Source organism: Emys orbicularis, chromosome 7, assembly GCF_028017835.1.
Source record: "Emys orbicularis isolate rEmyOrb1 chromosome 7, rEmyOrb1.hap1, whole genome shotgun sequence".
Classification (NCBI taxonomy): domain Eukaryota; kingdom Metazoa; phylum Chordata; order Testudines; family Emydidae; genus Emys; species Emys orbicularis.
The window spans coordinates 113,153,830-113,170,074 of record NC_088689.1 but is presented as its reverse complement, the minus strand read 5'-3'; the positions used below and the strand labels follow the sequence as shown (position 1 = coordinate 113,170,074).

Below are 16,245 nucleotides of genomic sequence, written 5' to 3'. Positions count from 1 at the left end.
TTTCAGGGAAGCTGCCTTTGCTCACACTCATAACTTAACAACGCGGCTGGAGTAGTAACCACCCACCCTCGGGAGGAAAAACCTGCTTCATGCTTGAGGGCAGTGCGGATGACGTCACCCAGGCAGGAAGAGGCTGTGAGGCTGGCAGAGCCAAATCGCCTCTCTGGCAGTATACATCCGCCTCGGGGCCAGCGGCCGCTGCTGATAGGGGGACAGGCCGCCAATGCCAGCCCCCGGAGAAGAGGAAGCCTCCGAGGCGTGTGAGATGAGCGGCAGCGCCTACGCGCAGAGAGGCGCCAGAGAGCGAGCCCAGCACACGCTGCGTGCCGCTGACGGCCCAGGGAGGTGAGGTGAAGCGAGGCGGCGAGCGCAGCAAGTGACTGCGAAGGAATGGCCCAGCAACAGCCCGCCCTGGGGGGCTCCCCGCCGCCCGCGTACATTCACACCCTGCCTGCCTGCGTGCTGGAGGATTTCTGCCAGAAGATGGACTGTCTGAACGACTCCGACTGGATGCGCTTCGGTGAGAGCGGGGCGCTGCGGGGAGGAGAGCGCTGAAAGGGGAAGGGGTGGCGGGCTTGCTGGCAAGGAGCGACTCAGGCAGGGGTCTAGCCAGGCAGGTGACAGGACGGAGCAAGGGCAGAGGGATGGAGACAAGCCCCGGCAGTGAACTCTCTACTTTCGAAGATGGGTTCAGGCGCCAGTCACACAGAGGCACTTCTTGGTGCTCTCTAAAGACCAGATGCTGTAGATGGATGCGTGTGGGGCTCCGGGCTTCACCTGCATGGAGCCATGAGCAGGATCAAGCTGTAAACAACTTAGTGGTGACTAAACCTCCATTCTATTCAGATAAGCACAGAAATACTTTGGCTATCTAGTGTGACGTTTGGAAGTCCCTCCTTGCTCCTCCACCCCAGCCAGGCTCCCAGCTCCCACAGGCTTTCCACCCTTCTCCTCTCTTGCCACTCCACTACCATTGTTTTCTACGCTATTGATTCCGTTCTCTAATCCAGTGGTTCTCAAACTTTTTGTATTGGCGACCCCTTTCACACAGCAACCCTCTGAGGGCAACCCCCCTTATAATTTAAAACCACATTTTTTTATATTTAACACTATTACATGCTGGATGCAAAGCGGGGTTGGGGGTGGAGCTGGGTTGGAGGGGCTCCGGGTGACTGCCTTGCCCGCAGGCACCAGCTTCTTCCATTCTCCAGGGGTGCTCAAACCCCACTTAGCTCCAGGCCCCGCTCCCACTCCACCCCCTTCCCCCAAAGCCTCATCCCCATCCTGCCTCTTCTTGCCCCTGCTTCACCCTTGCCCCTCCTCTTTCTGCCCCCAGTGCCTCCTGCACAGCCTGGAACCGCTGATTGTGGTGGGCAGGAGGTGCTTGGGGGAGGAAAGCTTAGCACCCACTGATTTTTTTCTGTGGGTGCTCCAGGGCTGGAGCACCCATGGAGTTGGCGCCTATGGTCTCACACAGGGCCGGGCTCCGGCTGTCAGCCAGAGCCCCACCATGCGCAGAGCTGACAGCTCACAACCCCCATGTAATAATCTCATGACCCCCATGTAATAACCTCACCACCCCCAGTTTGAGAACCCCTGCTCTAATCCCATCAGTCCCACCCTGGCTTGGAGATTTTATGATTCCCGTTTCTTTGCCCTGTTTCTTCGTTTTTGTTTATCCACCTTGTTTGTATGCTAAATTTACCTCTGAATACGTTGATTTTCCAACGGTAGAGATGGACCTGAATCAAAACTCCAGATTCGAAAAACCCTGACCTGATGCCTTTGCTACTTGGCTTTTCTCTCCTAAGTGAAATCAAAAGATATAAAATAAGCACTTTCCTTACTATTCTTATGACATTTTCTCTACTTAAATTATTATTTATTCAGTGCATGGACCCTTGGAGAGATGGGCATACCCGGATTATCCAATTCCTGGATATTCACATTTCAAATTATCCAACATTTGTTTCTATCCCCCAAATCCACATTTTGTATTGAAAGAGAAAATCGTTTATCCCAAACCCCAAGAGTCTGAAGGTCAAAGAAGAACAGGTCCCTGCAGCTTGGAGTCTAAATTAGAGAAACACAGTGAACAATGACAGACCGAGGAGAAAGGACAAAGGGTGTAGTAATAGAGGATCATGAACTAAATTCCATCCCAGCTGTAACTCCATTGGGCCAAATTAAGGGGAAATGTGTAAGCAGAGAAATTTAAACTCCCTGACACTAATTTACCAAGTGTAAGGGAGTCTAAAGCATTATGTACACTGGGTATTTGCCCCAGCTGCAGCCATTGATGACCACAAAACAGCATAGATGCACTGGTGATAGTTTACGTCAACCTAACTATGTAAGTGTCTACACTAAAATTTCGCTCCCACTGATGTAACTGCTTCACTATGCCAACTTAATAACTCCACCTCCAGGAGAGGCATAGAGTCAGTGTTGATGTAGTTAGGTCAGTGCAGTGACATGTAGACATTGCGTTGTTTACGTTGACTGTTACTGGCTTTCAGAAGCTGTCTGACAGTGCCCCACACTCACACTACAATCGGTACAAGCGCTCCTGGTGAGGAGGCACACCGCTGACACAAGGATCATTGTGTGGACATGCAAAAGTGATTTAATTACTGCAGCGGGTATATGCCAAAGTAACTTAGGTCGACATAATTTTGTAGTGTAGACATACCCATAACTATGCCAGAAAACCTCCCAGTATAGATGCAGCTACACCAACAGAAAAGTGTTTCTGGGGGCATAGCTAATGTCACTTGGGGAGGCAGTTTTACTATGCTGACAAAAAAACACCTTCGGTTGACATAAACAGTGTTTGCACTAGGAGGCTCTGCCATTATAGTTATATCAGCAACACATTTGTAGTGTAGGGCATGTCTACGCTACGGGAACTATAGCGATACAGCTGCAGTGCTGCCGCTGCAGTGCCTATAGTGTAGATGCTTCCTACTACGACGGAACAGGTTTTTCCAACCACCTCCCCGAGCAGTTGTTGTGAGGCCGATGGAAGAATTTTTCCATCAACCTAGCTGCATCTACACCAAGGGTTAGGTTTGTTTAACTATGGTCCTCAGGGGTGTGAATTTTTCATACCCCTGAGAGATATAGCTAGGTTGATCTAAAGTTTAATTGTAGACCAGGGTATAGACCAGGCCTAAATTACAGTAACGTTAGGCCTGGTCTATACTAAAAATTTGATCGACCTAGTTATGTTGCTCAGGGCTGGGGAAAATATCTTTTGACAATCTACCTACCACCTCTCGGAGATGTGGATTAACCACATCAACAGAAAAACCCCTTCCATCAATGTACAAAGCGTCTACTATGGCACTACAGTGACACAGCTGTAGCGCCGTAGCTGTGCCAGCTGTAGTGTAGACATACCCTTAGATTTCTTCTAGCCTCACTTAGGCCTTCTGTACACTAGAAAACTGAACCATTTTTCCAGTAGGTTTAGCTGACCCTTCACTAACTATGGTTTGTCCTTGTCTACACTTGCCACTAAACTGTAATATAGCTCTGGTTCGACTAAACTGAATACTGAAACAGTGATGTTTCCTAGTGTGCATAGGGCCACAGACTCACTGCTGAATTTAGCCCATTGATTTCAGTGGCATTACACCAGGAATTTAATTTGGTCTCACTTTGGTGTAAAATATCAGGGGCACTGGATGTTACATGGAAAATGTGGAGAAAAGTGCAAGGAATTTTGCCAATTTGTTTTTGCGAGTCTCTAAAAATTTAAAGAAATGTTTCCATTTTTACAAAACATTTAGAACCTCTTACTCCAGGGAACCGATTTTTCTTAAGACTCGCATTAAGATCTCCTTTATTCCTAATTTATTGTGTACCTATTTTTTCAATTGTGCAAATGTAAACTAAATGAGCATATGCAATAGGCTTGGACTTCCCCTGCTTGTATTTGTTTCTTCCATTTTTATAAGAGAAATATCCCTTCTTTACCTTTAGCCTCCTATGTGATAACTGATCAGACAGAGCTGCGGAAAATCAAGTGCATGGAGAAGACGGGAATCAGCATAACGAGAGAGCTCATGTGGTGGTGGGGAGTGAGGCTAGCAACAGTCCAACAGTTACTGGAACTTCTCCAAGCACTGCAGCTCTACCGAGCAGCACAAGTGATTCTGGACTGTGAGTAGATGATCTTTCTCCCTGAGAGAAACTTATTGTATTTTAAATTAGGCAACGTAAACCCTAGCAAAATAAATCCTCTTTTTAGTTAAGAAAACCTCTCACTGGAAACCTCATTCTAAAATTCCAACTACATTGATTTTCCACCCTCACAAATTAAGCAATAACATAGGAAGTGCCATACCAGAGCAGATCATTGGTCCCTCTAGTTCAATATCCTGTTTCTAACAGTGATCAGTATGAGATGACTCAGAGGAAGATGCAAGAACCTCGATGTAGAAAGCAATCTGCCCAGAGAGGTTGGCTTATGCTCTGAAGCACAAGAATTTATGTCTCTAGCACAGAGGTGGGCAAACTACAACCCACGGGCCACATCCGGCCCGTGGGACTACCCTGCCCGGCCCCTGAGCTCCCGTCGGGGGAGGCTAGCCCCCGGCCCCTCCCTTGCTGTCCTCCCTTCCCCGCAGCCTCAGCGCGCCACGCCGCCAGCGCTCTGGCCCGCCGCTCTTGCCGGGCAGCGTGGCGGCATGGCTGGCTCCGGCATGGTAAGGGAGCGTGGGATCCCGGGGGGCAGTCAGAGGACAGGGAGCAGGGGGTGGTTGGATGGGGCAAAGGTTCGGGGAGGGGGGGCGGTCAGGGGACAGGGAAAGATAGGCATGGGAGTACCAGGGGGCCTGTCAGGGGGCGGGGGTGTGGATAGGGGTCGGGGCAGTCAGGGGACTGGGAGCAGGGGGGTTGGCTAGGGGGTGGGGTCCCTGGGGGGCGGTTAGGGGCGGGGGGTCCAGGGAGGGGTTGGTCAGGGGACAAGGAGCGGGGGGGTTGGATGGGTCGGGGTTCTGAGGGGGGCAATCGGGGTGGGACATGGGAGGGGGCGGATAGGGGGCGGGGGCCAGGCTGTCTGGGGAGGCACAGACTTCCCTACCCGGCCCTCCATACAGTTTTGCAACCCCGATGTGGCCCTTGGGCCAAAAAGTTTGCCCACCCCTGCTCTAGCACATCAGAGAAAATTAAAAAAAAATGTAATGGTGTCTGTTCTAATACTAGTAAGCTGTGGGCCTTGGTGGAATCATGTATCATTCAGTTCTACTGGCTAATGATACATAGTGTAGAAGAATGTTGCCATTGGTCAGTTTTAAATCTGCTGCCTTTAATTTTCATTGCATATCCCTTGCTTTTGTATTATGAGTAAGCATAGGCACGGACTCCGTGGGTGCTCCAGGGCTGGAACACCCACAGAAAAAAATTAGCGAGTGCTTAGCACCCGCTGGCAGCCAAACTCCGCTCCCACAGCCCCCCACTCCCGTCCATTGGCGGCCCTGCCAATCAACTCCTCCCCCTCTCTCCCAGCACCTCCCGTGGATCAGTTGTTCTACCGTGTGCAGGAGGTGCTGGGAGGGAGGGGGAGGAGGAGTGGGGATGTGACGCACTTGGGGGAGGGGGTGGAAAGAGGCAGGGAAGGGGTGAGGGTGGGCCTTGGGAAAGGGGTGGAGTGGGGGAGGGAAGAGGTGGGGGTGAGGGCTTGGGGGAAGGGGTGGAGTGGGGGCGGGGCCTGGGGCTGAGCACCCCCAGGGGAAATTAGAAGTCGGTGCCTTTGTGAGTAAGGGTTAATAGGAATTTCTGATTTATCTTTTCTATTCCATTCAGTATTTTGTCTACCTCTATTACAGTATGTCTCCTCTTAGCACCTTCTCTCAACTAAATAGTCCTAGTCTTTTCTGTGTCACCATATGAAGGTTTTCCCAGACCTCTAATAATTTTTATCACCCTCTGTGAACAGCCTCTGTTTCTGCTATATCACTTTAGATATAGGATGCCTAGAATTTGAACAAAGCATTGACTTATAAAAAGGCATTATGAAATAATCAAATTCCTTTCAATACCTTATGTACCCAAGGTATGTTTGTTTTTTGACTACACATTGAGGAGACCTTTACAGATATTAACCAGCTCATACCCATAGTACCCATGTAAGGAACTATCCCTGTTTTAGAGATGGGGAAACTGAGGCACGGGGAAGTTAAGTGACTTGCCCCAAATTGCACAGGGAGAAACTGAGCCAGAACAAGCTCCCAGCTTCTAATCCTGTGCTAGATCCAGTGGGCCATGTTGCCTCTCAAAGCATTTTGGTGCCCTGGTCATAGGTGAATGTCTACTCTTAGTGTCATCAGGATTTATTCTTATCTGTCCAAGGAAGAACAGACCTTATCAATTAGAGATGGGCTGAACCAAAACTCCGATCCAAACATCACTCAAGTAAATTGCAGGAATGCTCAGCAACAGGCAGAAGGCTCTCAGCATTTAGCAGGACGGGCCTGAGATAACAAACTTGTCTCTTGCTGTTTCTTGATGCCAGTCAGAATGGTAACAAGACAACACTTGATTGATGGATGGCATCAAGGCTTTAACATTATACACTGGATGTCAGTTTATTTATGGCACATCAGAGGAGTGTTGATCCTGTCCTTGGCAAATAATGGTGATACTCAGCACATCCATAGTGCTTCACAAACATTGACTACACCCTAGTGAATCAGCTATGTAAGTTCCTCAGATAAACTGCCAGGGTTTCAGGTACTTGGAGTCTGAGTTAATGCTGTCATAGACAAAAATAATAGCTCTTTTGAGGAGCCTGAAACATACATGTTAAACAGCCCACAGACATTCTGTTTTAGTTGTCCCTGAAAATGCAATTTTACTCTTAAAAGTGACTAAGGGCCAAAAATCTCACCTTCCTTAATCAAGCAAAATTACCGTTGGTTTCAGAGGGAGTTTTGCTCAATTAACATCATTGGGCCAATGTAAAAATGGCACCTTCTTACTTAACAGATATACCCCCGGTCTGAATTCAGAATCACATCTACTCACTGTAGGAGAAAGAAACCTTACTCCTATCCACCCTGTAGAACCAATAGAGCTATGGGAAAATGAGCTGGTATCTATTCTGACATGCACATCAGTAACACAGTTGTTAACTCAGGTTCTAAACTAAGGCTTTGCTTACACTAGCACTTTTGTCGGTCAGGGGTGTGAAAACACCCTACCTCTGACTGAAATAAGTTTCCCTGACAAAAGCGCCGGTGTGGACAGTGCTATGTCTCCCATGTAGCCGTTCTCTCCCACAGGCATAGAACGGCTACATGGGAGACTTTACAGCAGCGTAACTGCAGCGGTTCACCTGTGCAGCTGTAAGGTCTGTAGTGTAGACATAGCCTAAGTTGGCAGGTCTAGCTGTTATAAATAAAGATGATTTTTTTCTAAATGAAGCAAATTTGATTTGGAAGTCACTGAGACAATAAATATGGAATCACACAATAGTGTTTTTAAAGTCACTTTTCACACAGTCACACTTTAAACTCTAATTAGAAGCAGCCATTAAAACACTGTACTCCACCACCTCCCCACAAAGGAATCCTGGATCCACCTTTGTTCTTGTGCTTGCTCAGTGCAGGGTGTTCCTGGCATTTCTGAGTAATGCTATTACTGTATGTATACCATGCTGTAATGATTTCAGAGAGAAAATCAGCTACATTCTTTCCTTTGGAGAAAGCAGTTTGGAACCGGACACAAAAACCTCTCCACACTTTCTTTAATTACATGCAAGGAACAGCAATTTGCAACCTGATTTTTATCTTTTCCAGGAAAAGTCTATTACTCAGCTAGGTGTTATGTCTTTTCTGTGGCAGGGGAATTTAATTTTTACCAGGCTTTCAAAAGTTGCATTCAAAGATTAAGGAAATGGATTTTATTAACACCTGAGATGATGATATCACTTTTGCCCCAGGGTAGAGATATCTGGCAACCTCCAGCAAAGCCTTCTGTAAACAGCTGGATGACCTCAGTGTGACTCCTACTCATTCAGTGCAGGGGGAACTCCTTTATTTAATCTTATTGTACTGTAGTGTACAGACTACAAGGCTCAAAGACTGAAACCCAGCCACAGTAATCTTCAGAGCAACTACACCGCAAACCCAGATGCATGGTAGATTTCTTTTGTTAGTTAAAACTGCTCTAGTATTTGAAAATGGAAAGGGATCCTGGATGAAATCTTGAGATTCTGTTTTTACTCAAAAACAACTCAGCCCTTACTCAGGCAACTTCCACTAGTCAAGGAAAGCTTTGTCTCAGCAAGGACCAGGTAAAATTCCTATTGATGACTACACAAGGTATAAGGTAATGGAGAAACAGCCCTCCATATGGCAATTGTCTCCAGCAGCAGCCGATTCCTGACGTACGCAGAAAACATAATAATCTCAGCTACATAGTGACACCAACCACATTCTTTCTGGATAATGATCGTTCTTCTTGTATGTATGCATGTTACAGCATTTTCTGTAACATGCAGCAGAATCCCAAGCATCTAGCTCCCTTATTGGGTACAGCTCCTTCCTATCTGACCTCAGTCTCTTCTGATGTGAGTGGCTTTCCTCATCACACCCTGCTTCTGTGATCCTCTGTCTTTGTGAAAGTTTTTGAGCTTGCTGAAAGATTTTGGGGTAAACAGGACTGTTCTGTACTCAGCAAACACCAGCAAGTCCAGGGGTTTCCCCTGTTAAAAATAGTATCTAAACAACTTCCTTCCAAATCAACTGGGAGTAAAATCTGCTTGTAAGCTCTGCTGTAACACTTGACTAATAGAATGAATTTGTCCAATGCAGCCATTTTCATGGAAGTCAAGAGGAATCTTTCCATTGAGTTTCATGGGAGCTGGATCAGGCCTTAGAGGAAAGCAAAGCTTGAGCTGTTTGAGTGAGATTAAAGGAGCACAATGAACTAGGAGTGGCATGTGGGAGGGGAGTAGCTGACTGGGGTCATAAAAGCCAGGAAAGTTAGGCAGTGGAGTACTTTAGGGCATGGCTACACTTGCAGATGTAGAGCGCTTTGAGTTAAACCAGCCTTCGTAGAGCGCAGTAGGGAAAGTGCTGCAATCTGTCCACACTGACAGCTTCAAGCGCACTGGTGTGGCCACGTTTGCGGCACTTGCAGCAGCATTGGGAGTGTTGCATTATGGGCATCTATCCCAGCATGCAAGTGACTGCAACATGCTTTTAAAATGGGAGGGGTGGGGTGGAGTGTGACAGGGAGTGTGTTGTGTGTATGTGGGGGAGAGAGAGTGGGTTTTTGGGGGGCTGAGAGCATGTCAGCATGCTGTCTTGTAAGTTCAGACAGCAGCAGACCTCCCCCTCCCCCCCGCCTCTCTCTCTCACACAGCATTCCCAGTAATGGCTTGCATGCCGGCTGTCAGAAACGGAGCTTTGAAAGGGCATTTCCGGATTCCTACAGGAGTTCAAAACAATGACTAGAGTGGCCACTTGACTTAAGGGGATTATGGGACGTTTCCGGAGGCTGATCAGAGCGTAGTAACGCAACACCTCGTTCACACTGACGCCCGGGCATTGTAGCCAAGACGCAGCAAACGTTATTCCTCTCACCAAGGTGGAGTACCAGCCGTGCTGAAGCCGCGGACTCAGAGCGCTCTACGGGCCTTGCCAGTGTGGACGGGGAGTGAGCTAGTGCGCCAGGGGCTCCTTTATTGCACTGTAACTAGCAAGTGTAGCCAAGCCCTTAAAAAGAACAGTTGCTAAAGAAGTAATTAAATACACCGCCTTCCTGCCCTAGAGTTGGGTTGGGGCTAATACCCAATTTGAATTCAGGTGGATGGAATTCATACCTAGCTTGAGAGCCAAATTTCACAAATGATAATAGGTCAGCCCAAGATGTGAGGAGACATACATTTGGGGGGAGGCGGCAAACTTGGAATCCAGAATTGAATCTCATTGTTCAGGATCATTGCTGTTCTGCCATAATCACCAAAGAAAATGGTGTAATGAATGATGGTCTTGTGGTTAAGGCACTGGAGTAGAAGTCCAGAGATCTGCATTCAGTCTGCGATCAGCTATACTACTGATTTCCTGTATGAGTTTGGGCAAATTGCTGCTCCGTATCTGAAAAATAGGGATGATAATAATAATGAATGGTTTTGTGGGGAGTGTAGTAAGACTACATTTATTAATGTTCTATCTAAGGTACTTATATGGTCTCCATCACCGTAATATCTGAGTTGCTTAAAATCGTTAATATATCAGGTTTCATTGTGGTAGCTGTGTTAGTCTGTATCAGCAAAAACAACGAGGAGTCCTTGTGGCAACTTAGAGACTAACAAATTTATTTGGGCATAAGCTTTCGTGGGCTAAAACCCACTTCATCAGATGCATGGAGTGAAAAGTACAGTAAGCAGTATAAACATTACAGCACATGAAAAGATGGGAGTTGCCTTACCAAGTGGGGGGTCAGTGCTAACGAGGCAAATTCAGTTAAGGTGGAAGTGGCCTATTCTCAACAGTTGACAAGAAGAGGTGAATATCAAGAGAGGGAAAATTACTTTTGTAGTGCTAACGAGGCCAATGCAATCAAGGTGGACGTCGCCAATTTCCAACAGTTGACAAGAAGGTGTGGGTATCAGCAGAGGGAAAATTACTTCTTGTAGTGACCCATCCACTCCCAGTCTTTATTCAGGCCTAATTTGATGGTGTCCAGTTTGCAAATTAATTCCAGTTCTTCAGTTTCTCATTGAAGTCTGTTTTTGAAGTTTTTGTTGTTGAAGAATTGCCACTTTTAAGTCTGTTATTGAGTATCTAGGGAGATTAAAGTGCTCTCCTACTGGTTTTTGAATGTTACAATTCTTGATGTCTGATTTGTGTCCATTTTATTCTTTTGTGTAGAGACTGTCTGGTTTGGCCAATGTACATGGCAGAGGGGCATTGCTGGCATATATCACATTGTAGTTATCCTCACAACACCCCTGTGACATACGGATTATCATCTCCATTTAACAGATGGGGAACTGAGGCATGGAGAGACATAGGATATGTCTATACACCAAAATAACCCTGTGGCAACCAGTCTCAGAGCCCAGGTCTACAGACTAGGACTCATGTTATAAATAGCTATGCTGACATTCCAGCTTGGGCACTGAAGCCCAGGGAAGGGGGAGTGAGTTTCAGAGCCCAAGCATCTATGTGGCTATTTTTAGCACCACAACACAAACCCCAGTCTATAGACCCAGGGTCTGAAACTTGCTGTAATGGGGGTGTTTGTTTTGTTTGTTTGTATTTATTTAGCTGTGTGTGGATATACCTTAAGTGACTTGCCCAAAGTAACACAGAAAGTCTGTTGCCATGGAGGGAACTGAACCTGGGTCTCCTGAATCCTACATTTGTGCCTTAGCCACTTGACCATCATGCCAGGCTCATCCTTCTTCTTTGTGAGGTTTTCACATATACAGTGATGTGGGGCTACTAAGCAGATAAAGCCTTATTTTAGCAATTAAGTATGGATACATTTTTTTGAAGTGACTAAGGGTATGTCTACACAGACAGCGCTTTAGCGTGACTGTGTAGTCGTGGCTCCAGTGCTGGGAGAGGACAAATCCTCAGGATAATCTGTGGCTTCGTCAATATTTAGCGGTCAATTTTTAAACGATATTGTGGCTTGATCAATATTCAGTTTTGAACAATGTCCATTATAATTCAAATGTATAGAATTACAGAACTACATTATGGTGCCCAATTGGTCATACAGTTAATTTTATTTGAATATCTTATCGCCTACTCCTACACTGCAGTTAATGGCAAAACTCCCCATTGCTTTGAGGGACTGCAGGACTGGGCCCTAATCTCTCTTCCCCCCCCCCCCCCCCCCCGTGCAGTAGTCAGACTGGTTCATGTTATTACCTCATTGTGGGATTTCCAAAATGTGTTCAGCTGTGAGCAGAAACATGGATGGCTTGCTTTTCAGCTGCATGTCAAAGAAAAGAAAAGCTTTGAAGTCCTTGTCCTCAATATCTATGTTTTGTGCCTGAGTACTTTATTCAGCTGAGACTCCTCAAGCAGACATGTCAGGGGATAATGTGCTACTTTTTTAGTGGGCAAACAGTTTATAAAACTCAAAGGGTCTGATTCTGATCTAACTAACACCACTGTAAAACCAGTTACTTCATGGAGTTATTCGTGACTTACCTTGGTGAGATTAGAATTGGGCCCCAAAAACTGATGTCCAAAGTTATTGGCAGATTGTTACCAAAAGGATTAGAACTCCATCAGGCCTGTTTTCTGCTCTACTGAAATGCCATTTCTGAATGTCAGGAACAATGACTCCCCTGGACTCTTATGGTTACGTCATTTTCGTAGCTTCAGTGGTAGCGTGTTTGCTGGGTAGAGAGGAAGTTACAACATTCAAAAAAGGCCCTCAGAAAACCAGTATCAATGGGGAAAGCAATTCTAATTTTAGAGCTTTTCAGTTAGTTGAAAGAGCAATAAAGAAAAAAAAAACCCTAACCTCATGATGCAGGGATTATGCAGTGTTGTAGCCGTGTCAGTTCCAGGATATTACAGACTGGGTAAGGTAATCTTTTATTGGATCAACTTCTGTTGGTGAGCAGGGATTGTCAATTTTAACTAGAGAAATACAGAATGTTTTTTTCTGGTGTCTAATTCCTGGTGTCACATTGAAACCCCATAAAACTTTGGTTTCATGTGGTTCTGACACAGTGCCAGAGGAAACAATGGATTAGTCTGAATTTCAGACTGAGGTGCTTGGTTTCATTCAAATCTGGAAGTGAAGAAAAACTTGGCAAGAGCCAGGCAGATTAAAACCAAAGATGTGCATCTAAAGTGAATCTGCCTAGTTTTGCAGAACTCTAGAGCCCCATCCTACTTCCACCGATGTGATAGGGCCTTTGGTTTTCATACTTACGAAGAACACAGATAAATGGAACATCCTGTTTCTTAGTTGTTTCAGATACAGCTACTACTAAGTAAAACACAAAGATATTATCTGACTTCAAAATTAAAAAGAAGGCTGTGGTTTGTACTGCTGATACAAACCATCTTTAAGATAAAATAACCTATTATAATGGTGTGGTAAAATAAATCTCATATTGGTGCTTCCAGGTTTTTTATCAAAAAGAAAACAATAATTTTCATATTTAGTAAAATTGGTGCAAGATGCCAGATTGACACAAGTTGAGATCATGTAGTCCAGGCAGGGTATTTCCAGGTGCATTGTCCATTGCAGTTTTAAATGTCCCATGCAATGAGGTTCCAGCTACTTCCTTGGGAAAACCTTTCACACCCTAATACACCCCATTGTCTGAAAGCTTTTCCTGCTAGCCTAAATTTCCCCCTTCTTTTCTTACCTTAATTCCATCCCATTGCTCCTACATATGCCCTTGTATAAAGTAATGCCTTCTTTCCCTTGAGGATGCTTTTATCCTTCAAATTTCTGTACTCTGATAACTTGTCCACATCTAATGTACTCCAAACAGTACTCCATGTTTTGCTCTTTGAGGCCTGATTCCCAGTTTCATCCAACCTGTACTTAGTGCAGGATCTGTTGGTGCAGTGAGCAAAGGTGTTCCCCAATTCAGCTTTTTTTGTAAGTTAGAAGAGCCTCAGGGCTGCTCTAATCTATGTCCAGCAGCCAGGAATAGCTAGAGAGGAGAGGTATCCTAATAAGGCTCCTATATCAGAGGCTGTGAGGGGGATGGCAAAGAGCGCTTGCGCTGGCTCTTCATCATATGTGGATTCTCCCTGGGCTACAGAAATTCCCAGGTAGCAAATACTGCTGTATTTCGAGTGCTTTGCACTGGTAGAGCAGTACAAATGGGCTATAATAGAGTAATAAATTGGTCCTTAATTTTTCTTTATAGATCAGTTCTGACTCTTGATAATTTTTGTTGTTCTCCGAACTGCCTCCAATTTATATTTCTTTCTAGTAATGTGGAACAATGATTTTCTATTTAGGCTGGACCCATATAGGATCCCAAACAATGGCTTCTGAAATGAGGAGGTTCATGGGATTACACCCACACAAGGATAATATAAAAAGAACAGGAGTACTTGTGGCACATTAGAGACTAACAAATTTATTTGAGCATAAGCTTTCGTGGGCTACAGCCCACTTCATCAGATGCATAGAATGGAACATATAGTAAGAAGATATATATACATACAGAAAACATGAAAAAGTGGAAGTAGCCATACCAACTGTAAGAGGCTAATTAATTAAGATGAGCTATTATCAGCAGGAGAAAAAAAACTTTTGTAGTGATAATCAGGATGGCCCATTTTAGACAGTTGACAAGAAGGTGTGAGGATACTTAACATGGGGAAATAGATTCAATATGTGTAATGACCCAGCCACTCCCAGTCTCTATTCAAACCGAAGTTAATGGTATCTAGTTTGCATATTAATTCAATCTATACATCTACCAATGTGATATATGCCATCATGTGCCAGCAATGCCCCTCTGCCATGTACATTGGCCAAACCGTACAGTCTCTACGCAGAAGAATAAATGGACACAAATCTGACATCAGGAATCATAACATTAAAAAACCAGTAGAACACTTCAACCTCTCTGGTCACTCAGTAACAGACTTAAAGGTGGCAATTTTGCAACAGAAAAGCTTCAAAAACAGACTCCAACGAGAAACTGCTGAGCTTGAATTAATATGCAAACTAGATACCATTAACTTCGGTTTGAATAGAGACTGGGATGGCTGGGTCATTACACATATTGAATCTATTTCCCCATGTTAAGTATCCTCACACCTTCTTGTCAACTGTCTAAAATGGGCCATCCTCATTATCACTACAAAAGTTTTTTTTCTCCTGCTGATAATAGCTCATCTTAATTAATTAGCCTCTTACAGTTGGTATGGCTACTTCCACTTTTTCATGTTTTCTGTGTGTGTGTGTATATCTATCTATCTATCTTCTTACTATATGTTCCATTCTATGCATCTGATGAAGTGGGCTGTAGCCCACAAAAGCTTATGCTCAAATAAATGTGTTAGTCTCTAAGGTGCCACAAGTACTGTTCTTTTTGCGGATACAGACTAACACGGCTGCAACTCTGAAAAGGATAATATACCCACTCTAACCTGTTCCTATAAATGTAAAGGTAAAAGAAATAAATGTTCATGGATGTCTGATGTGGGATTTAAACCTCTGGGCATGGCTACACTGCACTATGAAAACTTGGGACCTTTAAATTCACACCAGCAGTGTCCCCCCAGGAGAGTTATATTGCAGCACATGAGTGCATGCTGCTATTTACAACCCCTTACTCCAAGCTGCAGGGCAGTGTAGGTATGCCCTTAGTCTTCTTGCGCACACAGTGAGAATTATACCACAGGATCAACAAGCCACCTAAGAACCACAAACATATAGACAACCCTTTCTTGCATCCTGAGTTCTGTATAAATTAGCTCAGCCTTTACGTTCATACTGGCTTCAAAACCACAAATTTTCTGGTAGGGTTTGGGTTTTTTTTTTTTTTTTCTTGCTGACCAACTTGTATACTTCTGCTATGTGTTAGTCAGCTGTGATTTCCTGTTTTCACCTGCTGAAGTGCGTATTTTGGAAATGGAATGAGATTGGAAAATATCACAAGTTGACACCCTGGTCTAGAGAACTGTTGTTGTTTTTAAAAAGTGTGACCTAAACCAGGAATAACCTAACATATAACACCCTCTCAAGGCAAGTCAGATGTACCAGGCTGTGGTACGTGTTTCATTGGTGATATATGAGTTTGATGTTCCATGCAATCACTTCACAACAATAAGGAACCGCTGAGATACACAATAATTCTCTAAACCTACTCTTTACTATTGTGATGCATTCACAGGACAAAGTGAAATAAATAATTGGCAATAAAGGATTGTGGCCCTACTCCTGCTTTCGCCAAAAACAAGTGACTTTAATGAGAGCAGGATTTTTGTACCTTTTGAAATTTGGGGGCAAGTTCTTCTTTCAGTTTCACAGGTGTTAATCTAGAATAAATCCAGTGATTCTCGATTTATGACAGTGTAAGAGCAGAATTTGGCCCTCAGAGGTAAAATTTTCAAGAGCCCCTAAATGACTTAAGAGACTAAGTCTTATTTTCAAAAGTGACTTAGAACCTGATCCAAAACCCACTGAAGTCAATGGGAGTATTTTCAGTCACTTCACTGGGCTTTGGATCAGCCCCTTGGGCATTTAAGAGCTGACGCCTCATTGACAACCAATGGGACTTCA

The 16,245-nt window shown here is 44.8% G+C and overlaps 1 protein-coding gene across 1 annotated transcript in view; it reads left to right on the top strand.

Annotated features, from left to right (window-relative positions):
- The first annotated feature begins 291 nt into the window (after positions 1-291).
- The window catches only part of IRAK2 (interleukin 1 receptor associated kinase 2), a 32,279-nt gene continuing 16,325 nt past the window's right edge, over positions 292-16,245 (top strand). The window contains exons 1-2 of the mRNA XM_065407959.1: positions 292-520; positions 3,988-4,167. Coding sequence (XP_065264031.1) covers positions 391-520; positions 3,988-4,167 — 310 coding nt within the window. The 5' untranslated portion in view covers positions 292-390. The remainder of the gene's footprint in view (positions 521-3,987; positions 4,168-16,245) is intronic.